The following is an 18035-nucleotide window of genomic DNA, read 5'->3' as shown; positions in this document are numbered from 1 at the left end:
CCCACATCCCTACCTCCACCACTCCCCCCTCCCCTTCCTCCCCACTCCCTTCTCCACCTCCGTGGACTCGTTGACGGCGAAAGCCACGTACCTGTGCCCCGTGCGTGCAGCTGGGGTCCGGCGGGAGCTGGGATTATACCTCCCAGTGGGCAGCGCTGCAGCGGGCGGTGCGCACGAAATGGCGGTGCGGGAGGAGGAGAAGAAGAAGGAGAGCGGCCGCCATTTGAAGCTGTCGGTTGCAGCGGGCGCTGGAGGAAATGTGGGAGGAGGAGGAGAAGAAGCTGCCCGGTGGGGTTGTATTTCCGATGATGGTGCGGGGCGCTGGGCCTGGGCGTGTGCGGGAACTCGGCGACGCCGCCGGTTGAAGCGGGCGCTAGAGGCGACGGAGGGGAACGACGAGTTGACGGGGATCATCTTCTGCTTGGAATCTTCCCCGGGTATGGGCGACGGGAGAGAGGAAAGGGGAGAGAGAGCGACTCATCTCGGCCCCAGGCGGCCCTCGCGGTGGGCAGCAGCAGGAGAGCGGCCGTCCTGCACCATGGGTGGAGGGTCAGGCGCGAGGCATGCCGGGATGGGCGGCGGTCCTCCCGCTGGTCCTCCGGGGGGGGGAGGGTGCATATTTGTTAAAGTCAGTGTATTGGCGGCGACTCCCTGGCCCCCTCCCTCACTGGCTAGCACTCAGGCGGGTCCCATTGTGACGTCACACGCTGAAAATCATAATGAAATCGGTTTAAAAGGTCATTTTTAAACTTAAAAATCTCTAACTTTATAAATATGACACCAATTTGAATGAAACTCGTTTAAAAGGGTCCCCAGGACAATGGTAAGTAATGTGGACCTAAAATTGACGTGCTATCGTGTACCGTTTTGGCTGTGTAGAGGGCATGGTGCACACATAAACACATAAACATATACACAAAAACAAACCGAGAGTTTTAATAATGTATATATATATATATATATATATATAGATAGATGGATAGAATATAGATAGATAGATACATTTACTTTGTGAGAATATCAAAGGCTATGTGTTGCATTATTAAATAAAGGATCATTGCACAAGTGGCCATAGAAGCAATTGCTTCTTAATTTCAATGACCACCTATGATGAAACTGACAGATTGTGTTCTTCAATGGTGTCTGATAATAGAATCGAGTTACATAGAAACAGGTTTTTTTTCTCCCCAAGACAGCGTTTTTTCACCGTGTCAGTTTTCCAGGTAACTTCTTAAGGTTCTCTTGTTCTTGATCAAAATTGCAATGTACCTAGTTTGGTTTGCAAAATGCAAATTGTCTTCTCTCATTCATCAATAACATTATCTCCAAATCGTGCTTTGGAAAAACTGATAATAGCAGAACTATCTGTACCAGCGCAACTGGAAAAGATCAAGGATAAGACATTGGGATAGAACCAGTAATATTAGGAATAGATGCCATTTGCAGATGATTCTCTGGTTGGGAGGAGCAAAGAGATGCAAAGAAAGGAATCAATGATCTTGTCCAAGGATTCAATGGGAGTTTTGACGTAATATAAAATGGCATGGTGGTGGAGTCACCAAAATTGGAGTCACCAAATTCTTATCAAATCAGGGTATGATTTGGTGATGAGAAGATAGGATGAGGAGAAGATGCAGTGAAGGTTTTATCAGGATGTTACCTGGGAGGAAATGTTTCAATTCTGAGGAGAAACTGGAAAGGCAGAGGAGGCTGAAGGAGAACCTGATGAAAGAATACAAATTATGAGAGGCGTAGATAGTAAGAAACTTTTTCCCATGGCAAAGGTGTCCAAGACTGGAACGCATATACACCAATCAGCCAAAACATTATGACCTGATGAGCCAAAACATTATGACCACCTGCCTAAAATGCTGTTGGTCCTCTGTATGCAGCCCCATACGCAGCAGGGTGCAATTCTCCTGTGACCACAATCAAATATTTTTTAATCATAATTTTTTTCTTGGCTTATCTGTAGGTGGTTTTCATAATTAAATAGATTAAAAATTTATTGCCATTATGCTGAATCAAGTTGATAGTAGTTTATGCAGAGTTAATGTCAGTGGGATTTAGCAGTTTCAGGAGTTCATAGCATTACATTGGGGTCACAAATGCAGACTGTTCGATTTTACTTTTAGCCCTTTAATTGCAGATTTCATATATTGGACTCTTAGATGTTTGGATTGCTCCTTTAGATGCACAGTTAATCTTCCCTTTAAGATTGTGTCAGTAACAAATCCAAAACTGAATGCAGCAGTGTGACACTGTCAAATATGATTATTTTCTTTTTAAAACTTTTCTTTTTAAACTGATAATGAAAAATACTAAATGGAATCTGGCTAAATACAAGTAACTTTTCTTTAGGTCAGGAATTATGCTCATTGACCATTGATCACAGATCATTCCAGTCCAAGCATCTGAATTATTGATTATTTGATCAACATCTTCCTTTAAGGGAATAACCAAAATTGTTTACAGTAATGACGGGCGGGTTGCAATCCATGGATTTAGTAAACCAAAGAGCTGGATTTCAAGAGGGGATTTGTTGTATTTACCCCACCTCTCCTTTATTTTAGAATGTTTATTGATTAACTAATCTCTGTAATAGCAGGATCCAATTCACAGGAAATCTCTTTCTCTTGTGGTGGAACCAGGACAAGGATCTTCAAAATAGCACCAGACCATGCAGGAATTGAAGAGGAAGTATTTTTCCCCACAATAACTGGCAATCTATCTCCATAAATATTTTGGAAACGGGATCATTTGAAGTTACCAAGACAGAGATTGAAAGCATTGCCATTCATTTTCAAAGAATATTCTCACATGTGGTTGAGCCATAAAGCTCTTGTGACTGAATAGCAGAACAAGCTTGAATGTCTGAATGGACTGCTCTCTTCCTATGTTCCTAATTTCAGTACTTTCTGCTATTTTCATTTCTCTTGCATATACCTAGTTCATAATTTTATACCCTTCTTGCTTTCTGTTGGATTATAATTTTTTTTCACCATTTCTTTTCAGTTTATCTTCCATTGTGTATTCATTAGTTCTGTTGCTTTTTAATATTAGTTTTTGCATTTTATTGATATTTTTAATTTTGTAATGTTTTCTCAGATTTCCTTTCCTTCGCTCTACTGTAGGAAGGATCTTCTTCCACTAGGACTGTAATTGGTGAGATTTCTATCCTTATTTGTACACTGCAGTGAGAATGCTTTAATGGAGTAGTCTCAAAAAACCAGCTATCTTCATTTACATTGCACCCAAATTTCATACCATGAATGCAATTTTATGTGGTCTGGATGCTCCTATTGTGACTACAGGAATGTATTTTATAAAGTAAATTTGGTCACAGAACTGATTTCTCCCACATTTTGGACTGGTTCCTCCTTAAAGGGAAAATGTAACAGCAATAACCAATAAGATAGTTGCCATATGTTAAATCATTTTGAAAGGTGAGTTAATAACTATGAATAGATACAAATGCATGCTTCAAGTATTATCCATTCAGTGTTTTCAGAGCTTTTTTTTTCATTCTTTTAAGTTTCTTCTGTGCTACAGAGTGAAATGCAGATTATTTAGAATGATGGGCAGATAATGGATTAATTTAAATTACCAAGGGCCATATTTACTGCAACAATAAAGGGCACAAGGGGGTCCAGTTAGTACACAAAATAGTGAAATAGTTCAAGAGGATAAGGGATGAACATTAGAATGGTGAAATATATCCACTTACTAAATTAGTGAGAAGGCCAGACTCGGGATCATAAGTGAAGGATTAGTATTATAAATGTAAAGGAGTAGTTCAACAGGAATTAAAATGATCCAGAATATTTTATACATGAAGCTGATAATACATACAATTTGTGTAAGAAGTTAATGCAAATGGGAAAAGTGGAGAAAAATCTAATTACAGTTAACAGCATGAGGCCTTCTGTGATGAGAATATTGTGTGGAGGGGTGGAGGGAAGAAATCCAAGTACTCTCAAACCTGTTGTGTTGTAATCTTTGTATTTCGCCTCATATATTGCATTTACGTCATCCAGATTGCTGTTGACATTTCTAAAAAAAGAACACTGCCATGCATTCAGATCTGTTCATTACACAATGCCAATTTTGTAATTAAAGTGTGTTCTCATGAAAGGTCATCAACCGTTAGGATGAACTCTTTTTCTCTATCTGCACTCACTGAATATTTTCAACTTAATTGTATTTCACACCACTGTTGTTATCTCTGCTGGAGAGCTTGAAATCTTCTTTTCCTCTGTTTTATACACCATGAGTATGTTGCCTCTTGCCCTGTCCTTTTGAACCAACTATTTTGAATGTCTTTCCTTCCTCCCACTTTGTTTTCAATTTCTTTCTTCCAAATTTGTATTATTTCAGTGGCAAGTCAATTAAAATGAATAAGATTGGTACCATATTTTGGACTTTCTTCCTTTGCGCACCAATCCTTTTCCATGTTTATCCCATTTTTGAGAAGCCATATATGCTTTGGGTCATGACATCACTGGCAATAAGTTACACTTCTCCAGTTGCAAGAGCTAACACTGTTTAGTAAAGTCCTGTTCTTGGCTGTTTTGTTGTTAAAACCTTTGATTCTTACATTAATTCTTATTTAACAATCCTGAGCAGGAACTCTGAAGCGAATAATTGGGTGATCTAGTTGAAATCTATCGAAAATGAAAGGCCTAGATAGTGGGCATGGAAAGGATGTTTCCAGTAATGGGAGAGACTAGAATCAGAGGACATAGCCTCAGAATAAGAGGATGTATCTTTAGAAAGACGATGAGGAATTTATTTAGCCAGAGGGTAGTGAATCTGTGGAATTCATTGCTACAGATGACCGTGGAAGCCAAGGCATTGGATATTTTTAAAGCAGAGATTGATAGGTTCTTGATCAGTAAGGGTGTCAAAGGTTATGGGGAGAAGGCAGGAGAATGGGGTTGAGGGGGAAAAATAGATCAGCCATGATTGAAAGGCAGAGTAGACTTGATGGGCTAAATGGCCTAATTCTGCACCTATGTTTCATGGTCCTAAGATTAATTTTGCTCTTCTCCACTGAGAAAAGCTATCAGTTGGGTCAACATCAATGCTTTAGATGTAATAAGCCCAACACTACCTAGATCTGGATCTTTTGGTGTACTTTTTATTGAATATGGTTCATGCCTAAAGAAATATGATGAGATGGGAAACTGAACTGACTACATATACAGTGGTCACTAGATGGAGGCAGTGTACTAACTTTTATTAAAAGTTCAATTTTCAAAGTACAAACCTTGGGGAAGGGTGAAATAGAATGTGCAAACTGAAGGATTTTTTTTCCAGATGTATTTCTACACAGTAGTTTGAGATTTAATTTTATTAATTGTGGGGATAGATCCTACAAAAATATGCCGAAAGCAGAACAAGGCAGCAAGAATATATTAAAAAGGAACTGCAGATGCTAGTTTATACCAAAGATAGACGCACCTTGCTGGAGTAAGTCAGCATCTCTGGAGTCTAAAGAAGTGTCCCAATCTGAAATATCATCTAACCATTTTCTCCTGAGATGCTGCCTGACCTGCTGAATTACTCTAGCATTTCATGTTTATTGAAGGTAGCAAGAATACTTTGGCAACCAAATAAGGGGAGTAGAATTTGTAAAACTCAATTAATGCCATTTCATGCCAATTAGTCATTTGTTAAAAGAAAATTTCAAATATCTGTGTACAATCTTAATTTGTAATTTTGCATTAATCTCCACCAACCTCAGTATTTATTTCATTTTCCTGAGGGGATTATGATACAAAATAAACCTCAATGTATATTGGTTTCTAGTATTTCTTGAGAACATTAAAAAGGATTTGCAAAGAACTGCAGGTTGATATATGTCATCTTAGTAACATATTATTTCTGAAATTTTAGAGGGAAATTCCTGAGATCAAGAAGGGTTGTGATAATTTAAAATGTATGTGTTTTGTTTTATGAAGAAAGTAAATTAATTTTCCTTTCATAAAATGGAACATGCACCATGAGAATGGGCTCGGCAGTCCTTCAGATAGTCGGTTTGGTGATATATTATATCTCCTAAAGTTTAACTTATTTCTTTGCACAAAATTAGAAAGCATTATTTCGTCCTTCACCTCATCAAAATCACATCCATGTTGTTTCAAGCACTGTTGGAATTGAGTAATGTGCATTGTGAAATCATATTAATATTCTCGAGTTTCAAGAGTCAACAGTGTTTTATTGTCATGCCCCAGATAGAACATTTAAATTCTTACTTGCAGTAGCACAACAGAATATGTAAACATGGTACACTATAAACAATATAATAAACGAGAAAAAAAGTTCAGTGTGTGTGTGTTTTTATTTATATATATATAGACATATACATTGGTGACCCTCGAACTATGCTTGTTCGGACTTTGCTGGCTTTACCTTGCACTAAACGTTATTCCCTTATGTACTACCTATACATTGTAAACTGCTTGATTGTAATCATGTCTTTCCGCTAACTGGACAGCACACAACAAAGCTTTTCACTGTACCTCGGTACACGTGACAATAAACTAAACTGAACTGACATACATACGCACACTCGCACGTGTGTGTGTGTGCGCGCTCGCGTGCACAAATATCACTGTTTGGATTAATCAACTAAGCTGATTGATAACCTGAATGCCAGCTGGTTGTTTAGTTTTGTGTTGTGGTTTTATCATGAGAATAGAAAGGGAATGTTGTGATATGATGATGACTGAGGTAGCACAATTTCTCTTCATCCTCATACAATCATATAGCAGACAACAGGCATTTTGGCTCACTGAATCCATGCTCACCATCAATCATCCAATTACATTGTTCGTGCATTGATCACATTTTATCCTTCCCACCTTCCCATCAACTTCATCCAGATTCAAAAACAGTTTCTTCTCCGCTGTCATCAGATAATTAAACCCCCCATATGCTCCAATATTTCAATCTACCTTGTGGCTCTCACACCTTTTTTAATCAACACTTTCTCTGCAGCTGTAACATTATTTTCTGCATTACCTGATGCACTTATGCATGGTATGATTTGCCTTGATAACAAACAAACAAACAACATTTTTCACTGTATATTGGTACAAATGACAATAATAAGCCAATATTAATACATTTTATCATTTAGTTACATATTAAGGGCAATTTACAGTGGCTAATTCATCTAATAACCCTCATTAGATCCACTAGAGGTAACCCATGAGGTCACATGGAGAACATGCAAACTGCACACAGCATTGGAGGTTAGGAACACAGTCACTGTATTTTGAAGCAGTAGTTCTACCAGCTCTACAACTGTACCGAAGAAGTGGGAATTAATGTTTGTTAATTGTTGCTAATCTGTGTGGAGAAGGGTAAGTAGAGGAAGATAGATGAAAGACTGTTAATCACACTGGATTCAACAAGTAATCAGACACTAGTTCTGATTTCTGGTGTAAATAATAAACAATTGAAGTATATTTAACTCATTGCGAAAGGTACAGAATTATTGTGAGTCCTGATAATATTTTATTCGTTGTTTGTTTACTTTCCTAACTAGGATTGTGTCCAGTTAAACCAGTACCAGTTAAAAGATGAAATTGGAAAGGTGAGCATCAATATATATATATATATATACACACACAAAATAATTATGAACGATTTTTCACTTCTGTTAAATTCTCAATCGTGCTTTTTAACATTTGTCTATGTAGTGACACCTTGGCATTAAATAATAGAAATATAAAGTAGAATTATAAAGTTGTTTTGTTGATGGCTTGTATGTTAGGGAAAAGAGTTTATAAAATACATTCAACAATATATTTCCTTCAGTTTGTATGAGAGAAAATAAAAATTATATTTGTAAATATGAAATATTCAGCAAAGACTGTATCTCCCTCCTTGCTAGTTTCAAGGCAATATTTGGGTTGTCCTGCCCTATGATTGGCAAACCATGCCAACTGTATTGGACTAAATGATTTCCAAAGTATAACATGAGATCAATGCTAGAATTTATTTTCTTCTCAACATTAGCACATATGTTGATTTTAATAATCTTGAGATCAATAATTTATGCACTAGATGTCAATTAATTCTATTGTTCCAACAAAGGAGTCTCTCTTTTTTCCAAAACTACCCAAATTTACTCATTGTGCATTAATTTGCTACATGATTTGGGCAGCTTTTGGAGATAGCATGCTTTCAATTGATGTAATTGATTTCTGAAAGTATTTCTTTTGTTCTTTTTGTGCAGGGTTCCTATGGAGTTGTCAAACTGGCATATAATGAAGATGATAACACCTACTATGTACGTGTTGGGAAAACTCAAAAATTCTTCCTATTGGGTATACTAAATCAAGAATTTGATCTTTCCCGTTACTTGCTTTTATGTTGATAGACAACCCAAAAAAAGAGTGTAATTCTATTCTCATAAATAATGAGCCATTTAATGTTATCTTAGTGCTTAACTCAGCACCTCCGAGCAATCCCTAAATCTGCAACAACCTTGTAAGCACTTAGAGTGTAATGGAGAGCAAGGCCTCGCAGAGTGGAGGCGTCTGCAAGTGGCAGTAAACTCTTGGGTGGCATAATCTGTAACCCTGTCCATGATGCGCAATTTTAAACATTGAAATAGATTTAAATAATTTTTTTAAGTTAAAAAAAATGTATTTAAAACATTTAACTGGGGGAAATTAATTAAAAGATTAATTAAAACATTAATATTACTTAAATTAAAAAAAAAACCTTTTCAGTTTAGTATGTTGACCCTTTTCAGGTGAACAGTGCTGGACTAGAACACAAGATGCTGCTGACATAAAGCTGAGGGCAGCAATGAAGTACACCTTGTTCTGCAGCTGAAAACATTTGTACCTTGCCACTGAGTTCAGCACCAGAGCAAATGGTCAAATGCTTTGGCGTTTCTTAGTTTAGAGATAAAGCATGGAAACAGGCCCTTCGGCCCACTGTGTCAGCGCCAACCAATGATCACCCGTACACTAGTTCTAAGTTATCCCAGTTTTTCATTCTACACACTAGGGGCAACTTACAGAAGCCAATTAACCGATAAACCTGCATGTCTTTGGGGCAGCATCTAGGTAGGGAAACAACGATTGCTCTAACTGACATGCAGCAACTTTGCAGATACTGCCCCTCTAAACCAACAAAATTGTCCCCAAAATATTTTTTGTACGAAGGATTCTCTATTTGATTCTGACAATATTGAATTGTATGCAGAACAATGAAATGTTTAGTTTGATCAGTTTAATGCTTTTGATTATGTGTATTAATCATGTCTGTTTTAAAGCTTATTAAAGATGTTTTTTTGTAAAATAAATGATTTATTCTAGTTTTAATATTTTAAATACTAGGTTATGTAAAAAAATTAATCTCTCCGTTTTGACATCTTTGACTTTTGTCTAGTGTTTTAAGCTGAAATGTGAATTAAAAACTTCGCTAATAATTTTCTTATTAGGCAATGAAAGTCCTTTCTAAAAAGAAGCTAATTAAACAAGCTGGATTTCCCCGTAAGTAACCTGTTTTTATATTGTACCAATATTTCTGTAGTCATAGAAATTAGAACGTGGAAGTGGAGCAAAATGGAAACGATTGTACTCCTTTGGAGGATGTGGAATCGATATGGGTAGAGCTGCGAAACACTAAGGGGCAGAAAACGCTAGTGGGAGTTGTGTACAGGCCACCTAACAGCAGTAGTGAGGTTGAGGATGGCATCAAACAAGAAATTAGAAATGCGTGCACTAAAGGTGCAGCAGTTATAATGGGTGACTTCAATCTACATATAGATTGGGTGAACCAAATTGGCAGGGGTGCTGAGGAGGAGGATTTCTTGGAATGTTTGCGAGATGGTTTTCTAAACCAACATGTCGAGGAACCAACGAGAGAGCAGGCCGTTCTAGACTGGGAATTGAGTAATGAGGAAGGGTTAGTTAGCAGTCTTGTTGTGCGAGGCCCCTTGGGCAAGAGTGATCATAATATGGTGGAGTTCTTCATTAGGATGGAGAGTGACAAAGTCAATACAGAAACAAGTGTTCTGAACTTAAAGAAAGGTAACTTTGAGGGTATGAGGCGTGAATTGTCCAAGATAGACTGGCAATTGATGCTGAAAGGGTTGACGGTGGACATGCAATGGAAGGCATTTAAAGGTCGCATGGATGAACTACAGCAAGTGTTCATCCCAGTTTGGCAAAAGAACAAACCAGGAAAGGTAGTGCATCCGTGGCTAACAAGGGAAATCAAGGATAGTATTAAAACAAAAGATGAAGCATACAGATTAGCCAGAAAAAGTAGCATACCAGAGGACTGGGAGAAATTCAGAGTCCAGCATAGGAGGACAAAGGGCTTAATTAGGAAAGGGAAAATAGATTATGAGGGAAAACTGGCAAGGAACATAAAAACTGACTGAAGAGAAAAAGATTAGTTAAGACAAATGTGGGTCCCTTGCAGTCGGAAACAGGTGAATTGATCATAGGGAACAAGGAGATGGCAGACCAATTGAACAACTACTTTGGTTCTGTCTTCATTAAGGAAGACATAAACAGTCTGCCGGAAATAGCGGGGGACCGGGGGTCTAATGAGATGGAGGAACTGAGGGAAATCCAGGTTAGTCGGGAAGTGGTGTTAGGTAAATTAAATGGATTAAAGGCAGATAAATTCCCAGGGCCAGATAGGCTGCATCCCAGAGTGCTTAAGGAAGTAGCCTCAGAAATAGTGGATGCATTAGTGATAATTTTTCAAAACTCTTTAGATTCTGGAGTAGTTCCTGAGGACTGGAGGGTAGCTAATGTAACCCCACTTTTTAAAAAGGGAGGGAGAGAGAAAACGGGGAATTATAGACCAGTTAGCCTAACATCGGTAGTGGGGAAAATGCTAGAGTCAGTTATTAAAGATGTGATAGCATCACATTTGGAAAGTGGTGAAATCATCGGACAAAGTCAGCATGGATTTACAAAAGGCAAATCATGTCTGACGAATCTCATAGAATTTTTCGAGGATGTAACTAGTAGAGTGGATAAGGGAGAACCAGTCGATGTGTTGTATCTGGACTTTCAGAAGGCCTTCGACAAGGTCCCACATAGGAGATTGGTGTACAAACTTAAAGCACACGGTCTTGAGGGTTCAGTGTTGAGGTGGATAGAAAATTGGTTGGCGGACAGGAAGCAAAGAGTAGGAATAAACGGGTCCTTTTCGGAATGGCAGGCAGTGACTAGTTGGGTACCGCAAGGCTCAGTGCTGGGACCCCAGTTATTTACAGTGTATATTAATGATTTGGACGAGGGAATTGAATGCAACATCTCTAAGTTTGCGGATGACACGAAGCTGGGTGGCAGTGTTAGCTGCGAGGAGGATGCTAGGAGGCTGCAGAGTGACTTGGATAGATTGGGCGAGTGGGCAAATGCATGGCAGATGCAATATAATGTGGATAAATGTGAGGTTATCCACTTTGGCGGCAAGAACAGGAAAGCAGAGTATTACCTGAATGGTGACCGATTAGGAGAAGGGGAGATGCAACGTGACCTGGGTGTCATGGTGCACCAGTCATTGAAAGCAAGCGTGCAGGTGCAGCAGGCAGTGAAGAAAGCGAATGGTATGTTTGCATTCATAGCAAGAGGATTTGAGTTTAGGAGCAGGGAGGCTCTACTGCAGTTGTACAGGGCATTGGTGAGACCGCACCTGGAGTATTGTGTGCAGTTTTGGTCTCCTAATCTGAGGAAAGACGTTCTTGCCTTAGAGGGAGTACAGAGAAGGTTCACCAGATTGATCCCTGGGATGGCGGGACTTTCATATGAAGAAAGACTAGATAGACTAGGCTTGTACTCGCTGGAATTTAGAAGACTGAGGGGGGATCTTATAGAAACATATAAAATTCTTAAGGGGTTGGAGAGGCTAGATGCAGGAAGATTGTTCCCGATGTTGGGGGAGTCCAGAACCAGGGGGTCACAGCTTAAGGATAAGGGGGAAGCCTTTTAGGACCGAGATGAGAAAACATTTCTTCACACAGAGAGTGGTGAGTCTGTGGAATTCTCTGCCACAGAAGGTAGTTGAGGCCAGTTCATTGGCTATATTTAAGAGGGAGTTAGATGTGGCCCTTGTGGCTAAAGGGATCAGGGGGTATGGAGAGAAGGCAGGTACAGGTTACTGAGCTGGATGATCAGCCATGATCATATTGAATGGCGGTGCAGGCTCGAAGGGCCGAATGGCCTACTCCTGCACCTATTTTCTATGTTTTATCCCATCCTTTATTTCACATAGTCATAACTTCATACGTGATAGGAGCAGAATCAGGCCATTCGGCCGATCAAGTCTACTCTTCCATTCAATCATGGCTGAACTCTCCCCCTCAACCCCATTCTCCTGCCTTCTCCCCATTACCCCTGACACCCGTACTAATCAAGAACCTATCTATATCTGCCTTAATATCCATTGACTTGCCGTCCACAGCCTTCTGTGGCAATGAATTCCGCAGATTCACCAAGCTCTGACTGAAAAAATTCCTCCTCCTTCCTAAAGGAACATCCTTTTATTCTGAGGCTATGACCCCCGGTGCTTGACTCTTCCACTAGTGGAAACATCTTTTCTACATCCACTCTATCCAAGCTTTTTATTATTCGGTAAGTTTCATTGAGGTCCCCTCTTTAGTCTTTAAATGTATTTGAATATCAGATGCGTTTAAAACAGTGATCGATGTTGAAAGTGACCAGTGTGGTACAAGGTGATGGTGCAACTTGTTCCGGAACCAGAGACCTTGTCACCGCTTGAGACCCCCTGTGCCTCGGAAGATCCATCAGATGGAGGCCCTCAGTGCAGCTCAATCCATAGACGCAGCCATGGGACTGAAAAAGAAGCCAAGTGCAGGCAACGTTGGATTGTCCATGATCCATTCAGATTAGTTTATTGTCATATACGCCAAGGTGCAATGAAAATCTGTGTGCGCATCAAGCTCATGATATTGATAGATATGACAAATACCACGACTAATGCAGAACAGCAGAATGGTGCAAAGATTGTAGTGCAATCTAAAGTAGTGCAATCCATTGTTTTACTTCCTCATTTAAACTCAAAAGTAGATCACTTTTTTTCGTTTAAACAACCATATATTTGTTATAGCATTTATACTAGCATTGGACTCTTCGGGTGAATGGCAGTTTTTTTTTAAGATGCTGTTGTTCATTTGAGGATGAAATACAAATGGAGAGAAAGGATAACTAATGCACAGATACTTAAATGAGTAAAAGGACACAGTGCTGGAGTAACTCAGCGGGCCAGGCAGCTTTCCTGGAAAACATGGATAGGCAATGTTTTGGGTCAGGACTTTTTTTCAGAATGAAGAAGGGTCCCAACCTGAAATGTCTCCTATCCATGTTCTCCACAGATGCTGCCACACCCGCTAGCATTTTGTGACCTTTTGTGTAAACAAGCATTTGCAATTCCTTGTTTCTACTTAAATGGGTATAGAGCTACCAAGTAAATAATAGTTCTTTACTGCTCATTAGGTCGTCCTCCACCTAGAGGTGCCAAAGCAGTTCCACAAACCTCAGAGCAAATTAAAGGACCTTTGGATTGTGTGTACCAAGAAATTGCCATTTTGAAAAAGTTGGATCATCCAAATGTGGTCAAACTAATTGAAGTAAGTTTTTACTTTTCTCTTATCTGCTATTCAACTACTAGGGACACTCCAAAGTGTCTTTGGAGGAGACAATATTGGTTATCAGGTTATTTTAAAATCTGCATCAACATCATTTGTTACCTTAGCCATTCCCAAAATCCTATATTGTATTGCAAGCACTATTTATCCTTTTTAAAAATAAAACCGAAAGGGTTGCAGCATTATAAGCTAATTTTGCCAAGTTTTAGCATTTTAGCTCCTTCAAAAATAAAGCTATAAATTCTCTAAAATATGTTATCTTTATATGGTTTTATGCCGGTCAAATCAAAACCAAGCAGCTTGGAGACTCCTTCAGGTCAGAGGTAGAATTATTTTAAATAATAAGTTTGCCGGAGAACATGAGAAAAATAGCTAAACACAAAGTGCTAGGGAAACTCGTCAATCAGGACAGATGATGTTTCAACTTTTGTTTTGCCCAAGATTCCAGCATCTACAGTTTCTTGTGTCTCCATGAGAATAATAGCATTAGAAGGTTAATAATAGCATGACAAGGAAACCGTAGTAGTAGGGAATTATTCATGACATAACTGGCAAAAAAATGAAATGGTAGAGTCCAAGTGTCATTTATAAATTGCATCGTCATAATGCTATCATATGTTTGTACACATTCAGCATTTGTGAGTATGCTGGCACAATGACATCGATTCTACAAGTTGGTGCCAGCAAGTCGGGGATTTGCATTTGTGACACGATATCCTGAATTTACTCAGTGATGGTTTTTGTGCCTTATCTATTGTCCATTGGTGGAGCTCTGGAGATTACACTGGGGATCTGGCTGTCAGATCTTGCAGCATTAGATTTGACAAAAGAGCCTGTGGCCCATTAATTTCACTGGGGATTGTAAGAACATGGGGGGGGGGGGGGGGGGGGGGGGGGAAGAGAAAAGTAAGATGGCAAGATACTTTTTTTTACTTGTTTTATTTTACACGAATTATTGGAAAGATTTAAGCGCTTTAACTGATTTTTTAAAAAATAGATAATTTAAACGTTTACTTTTAAGTCGCATTCAGAAACATTCTGAGACCCTGAGAACTATCAACGCCTTCAGGGTATTTTTATGATGTCTTCTCTAGTGTGCCATTCATAGCCCTGCTTTCTGCTCAGATTATTAAAATCTGAGATGCATCAAACCAGCAGTATAAACCCAGGTTGGACCAGATAATCCTGAAAGTGAGAGAATGCCTTCACTGCCAAAGTCTTACCCAATCTGATTTTGCTCTAATACAGTTTGAACAAGTTATAAAAATTTGGAGTGTAGTGAGGGTTCAAATTGTTTGTAGATGGGAACATTACAACAAACAAAAAGTGTAAGTGAGCAGGAGTAAAATGATGCAGTTAATGTCAGATTTAGCTTTTTATCACCTTTTTATCACCAGTTTAGTTTTGGTATCATTTATTTTTTTGTTTCTTTTCAGGACAGTTATTTGTTCTTACATATATCATTTAATATTATTCAGTTTTTGAGCTATAACTTTTTTTTAATAGATGTGCTGAATATGTTAAATGGTAAGGCTAATAAAACCAAGAATATAAACTTGAGCCGGGGAACTTGAGTCAACTTGAGTAAACTTCAGATATAAACTTGAGTCAAAGACAGCCTGGGAAATTATATGCATAGGAAGGAAATGCAGATGGTAGTTTAAACCGAAGATAGACACAAAAAGCTGGAGTAACTCAGTGGGACAGGCAGCATCTCTGGAGAGAAGGAATGCATGACGTTTCAGGTTGAGGCCCTTCTTCAGACTGGTTAGGGATAAGGGAAATGAGAGATATAGATGATTGTGTGGAGAGATAAAGAACAATGAATAGAAGATATGCAAAAAAATAATGAAGATAAAGGAAGCAGGCCATTTGGGAGCTGTTTGTAGGGTAAAAACGAGACGCTAGTGCATCACTTGGAAATTATATTCCCTTATTAGCAATCTGTCAGAAACTAACATTAATAAATGTATTTAAAAAACTATTTTATTATTTTGTGACCAATAACAATGATCTTGAAGCACTGAGATTGGTACCAATTTCTTTAGGGATGGAAATTTGTCTGCAACAGATCTTACAACTTCAGTTTCACAACTTTAATAAGTAATCAATTTTAAACTTTCCTTTGAAATGACAGAAGGGCCGAATGGCCTCCTCCTGCACCTATTTTCTATGTTTCTAAGTTTCTATTAAAATTGTAGCAAATCACCACATTATATAAACGGATTCAAGTGGGTCCACTAATAACATTGTAATATTTTATTGCTAAAAATGATAATAAATGCTGATCAAAATGTTTTATAGTCAGGTCCACGATTTGAATATTCTCTTAATTGTGGCTGTGTGTTCCTACCGTGTGCTTCCTTGACTTGGTTTAAGTAAAGGCATGCTTAAATGAAATTGCTCCTCCATTGCAGGTAGTTGATGACCCCAGTGAAGACCATTTGTATATGGGTACGTTCTAATGAAAACCTTCCATTAGTTCAAAAAATATGTATTCCAGAGTAGCATACAAATAGTCCAATCTGAAAAATCTAGTAAGTAGCAAATGTTCATGAATTTTCTTTGGTAAACTAGCATCAACAGTTATTTGTCTCCATGAATTTAGAATGGTTACGATGTACTTTGCATCCTAATCCTCAGCCATGGTCGATATAAATCTTGTGACCATTAGTCAATACAAATGGGTTGATAATCTTGGGTAAAAGTGTTTGTCAATATTTTTAATTAACTATTAACACTTTATTTCTAATTGCTTTTTCATCTTTATAAATATTGTTAAAATAAATTATGGCTGTTTTAATGGTTTTTGCACATCTCTGATTAGCAGAGATGGATAAAAATGGTCTCATGACTCTCGACAGTGGCAGGCTATCAATGGGGAGCCAGGGCATAGAATTGGAAGGAGTCTCAGAAACTATCACCAGAAGTTTTAATGTGATTTCTATGGGAAACTAGAGAACCATTTGAAAGTTACTTTGGAAATAGACAAGCAGTAAAGAAAGCTGTCTTGGGAAAACAAACTTTCCATCTAACTTCCCTGCAGTAATCTGACACTATTGTCTCTGAAGAGCACAGTGTCACAATAGGTGGTCATTGAAATTGACATAATTGCTTCCATTCAGCCAAGTAAAAATATTGACTTGTGCAATTATACTTTGTTAACATGCAGCCTTTTGTATTTTTAGCTTGCAGTAACAAAGGTCACTTGTAGCTATTAAAAATACTTATTTTTTGAAAATCCTGTGGTAGCAACAACTTTGTTATTGCAAGCTGAAACCCTCCAGCCCCATACCCACTTTCCCCCAATAACGGCATTGTCATCATAACATGATTTTCTATAACACTAGTCTTCTTAGGAACACAACTATCGTGTTATAGCAGAATTACTTGCATTTCTAAATTTCATAATGCTGGAAAAATGTAAGGAGATTATTTGTATTGTCTCAAAGTATTTCAGAAAAAAACACCAATCCTTTTCATAGAAACATAGAAAATAAGTGCAGGAGGAGGCCATTTGGCTCTTCGAGCCAGCACCGCCATTCATTGTGATCATGGCTGATCATCCACAATCAGTAACCTGTGCCGGCCTTCTCCCCATATCCCTTGATTCCACTAGCCCTTCGAGCTCTATCTAACTCTCTTTTAAATTCATCCAGTGAATTGGCCTCCACTGCCTTCTGTGGCAGAGAATTCCACAAATTTACAACTCTCTGGGTGAAAAAGTTTCATCTCACCTCAGTTTAAAATTGTCTCCCCATTATTCTTAGACTGTGGCCCCTGGTTCTGGACTCCCCCAACATTGGGAACATTTTTTCCTGCATCTAGCTTGTCCAGTCCTTTTATAATTTCACTGTGATGGATGTTTCTTTTTTTTAAATTTTGTGTTGGTTTGTGGTTGTGTATTTGCTTATTTTATTGCTCTTACTGTTGGACTGTGGGTGACGAAATCACGTCCAAAAGACTTGTTTTTTGGGGATGACAATAAAGGTAATTGTGATTCTGATTCTGAATTCTGATTCTGATATGTATGGAATTTAATAAAATGCAGTAAGGGTGTAAAGTGGATATTGTCTCATATTTTGTTCTGTGTATGTATGTGTATTTCCTTTTCAATATTTGATTTGTTAAAAGAGTAAGACCACTAGCTTAAATATTGAATTAGTATTGAAACAGTTAAATATTATGGTGGGCAAGGTATATTTGTCGGTCAGTGAAGGGGGTGAGAGAGAAGCAGACCTGAGGAAATGCTGATGTCTTCCTTAGTAATACTTGACGTGCATTTTTTCAGTCATCCTGGGGTAGGTGGAAAATTTCATAAAATACAGACCATCTTTTCAAATCAAAGAATTGACAATATTTAGTTGTTTCTGAAACTGGC

At 38.4% G+C, this 18035-nt stretch overlaps 1 protein-coding gene across 6 annotated transcripts in view; it reads left to right on the top strand.

Annotated features, from left to right (window-relative positions):
• LOC144605940 (calcium/calmodulin-dependent protein kinase kinase 2-like) overlaps window positions 1–18035 on the top strand; it is a 68287-nt gene that overhangs the window by 16204 nt on the left and 34048 nt on the right. For 3 of the 6 annotated variants that reach the window (XM_078421635.1, XM_078421633.1, XM_078421632.1), the window contains exons 3-7: window positions 7556–7603; window positions 8249–8302; window positions 9467–9518; window positions 13503–13636; window positions 16072–16108. In XM_078421635.1, the coding sequence (XP_078277761.1) occupies window positions 7556–7603; window positions 8249–8302; window positions 9467–9518; window positions 13503–13636; window positions 16072–16108 (325 nt within the window). Of the gene's footprint in view, window positions 1–3108; window positions 3166–7555; window positions 7604–8248; window positions 8340–9466; window positions 9519–13502; window positions 13637–16071; window positions 16109–18035 lie in introns of all 6 variants that reach the window. The other 3 variants (XM_078421637.1, XM_078421636.1, XM_078421634.1) reach the window with 3 other exon arrangements.

Source organism: Rhinoraja longicauda, chromosome 25 (assembly GCF_053455715.1).
Source record: "Rhinoraja longicauda isolate Sanriku21f chromosome 25, sRhiLon1.1, whole genome shotgun sequence".
In the NCBI taxonomy this organism is placed as follows: Eukaryota; Metazoa; Chordata; class Chondrichthyes; order Rajiformes; family Arhynchobatidae; genus Rhinoraja; species Rhinoraja longicauda.
This window is presented reverse-complemented; position numbering and strand designations above follow the sequence as displayed.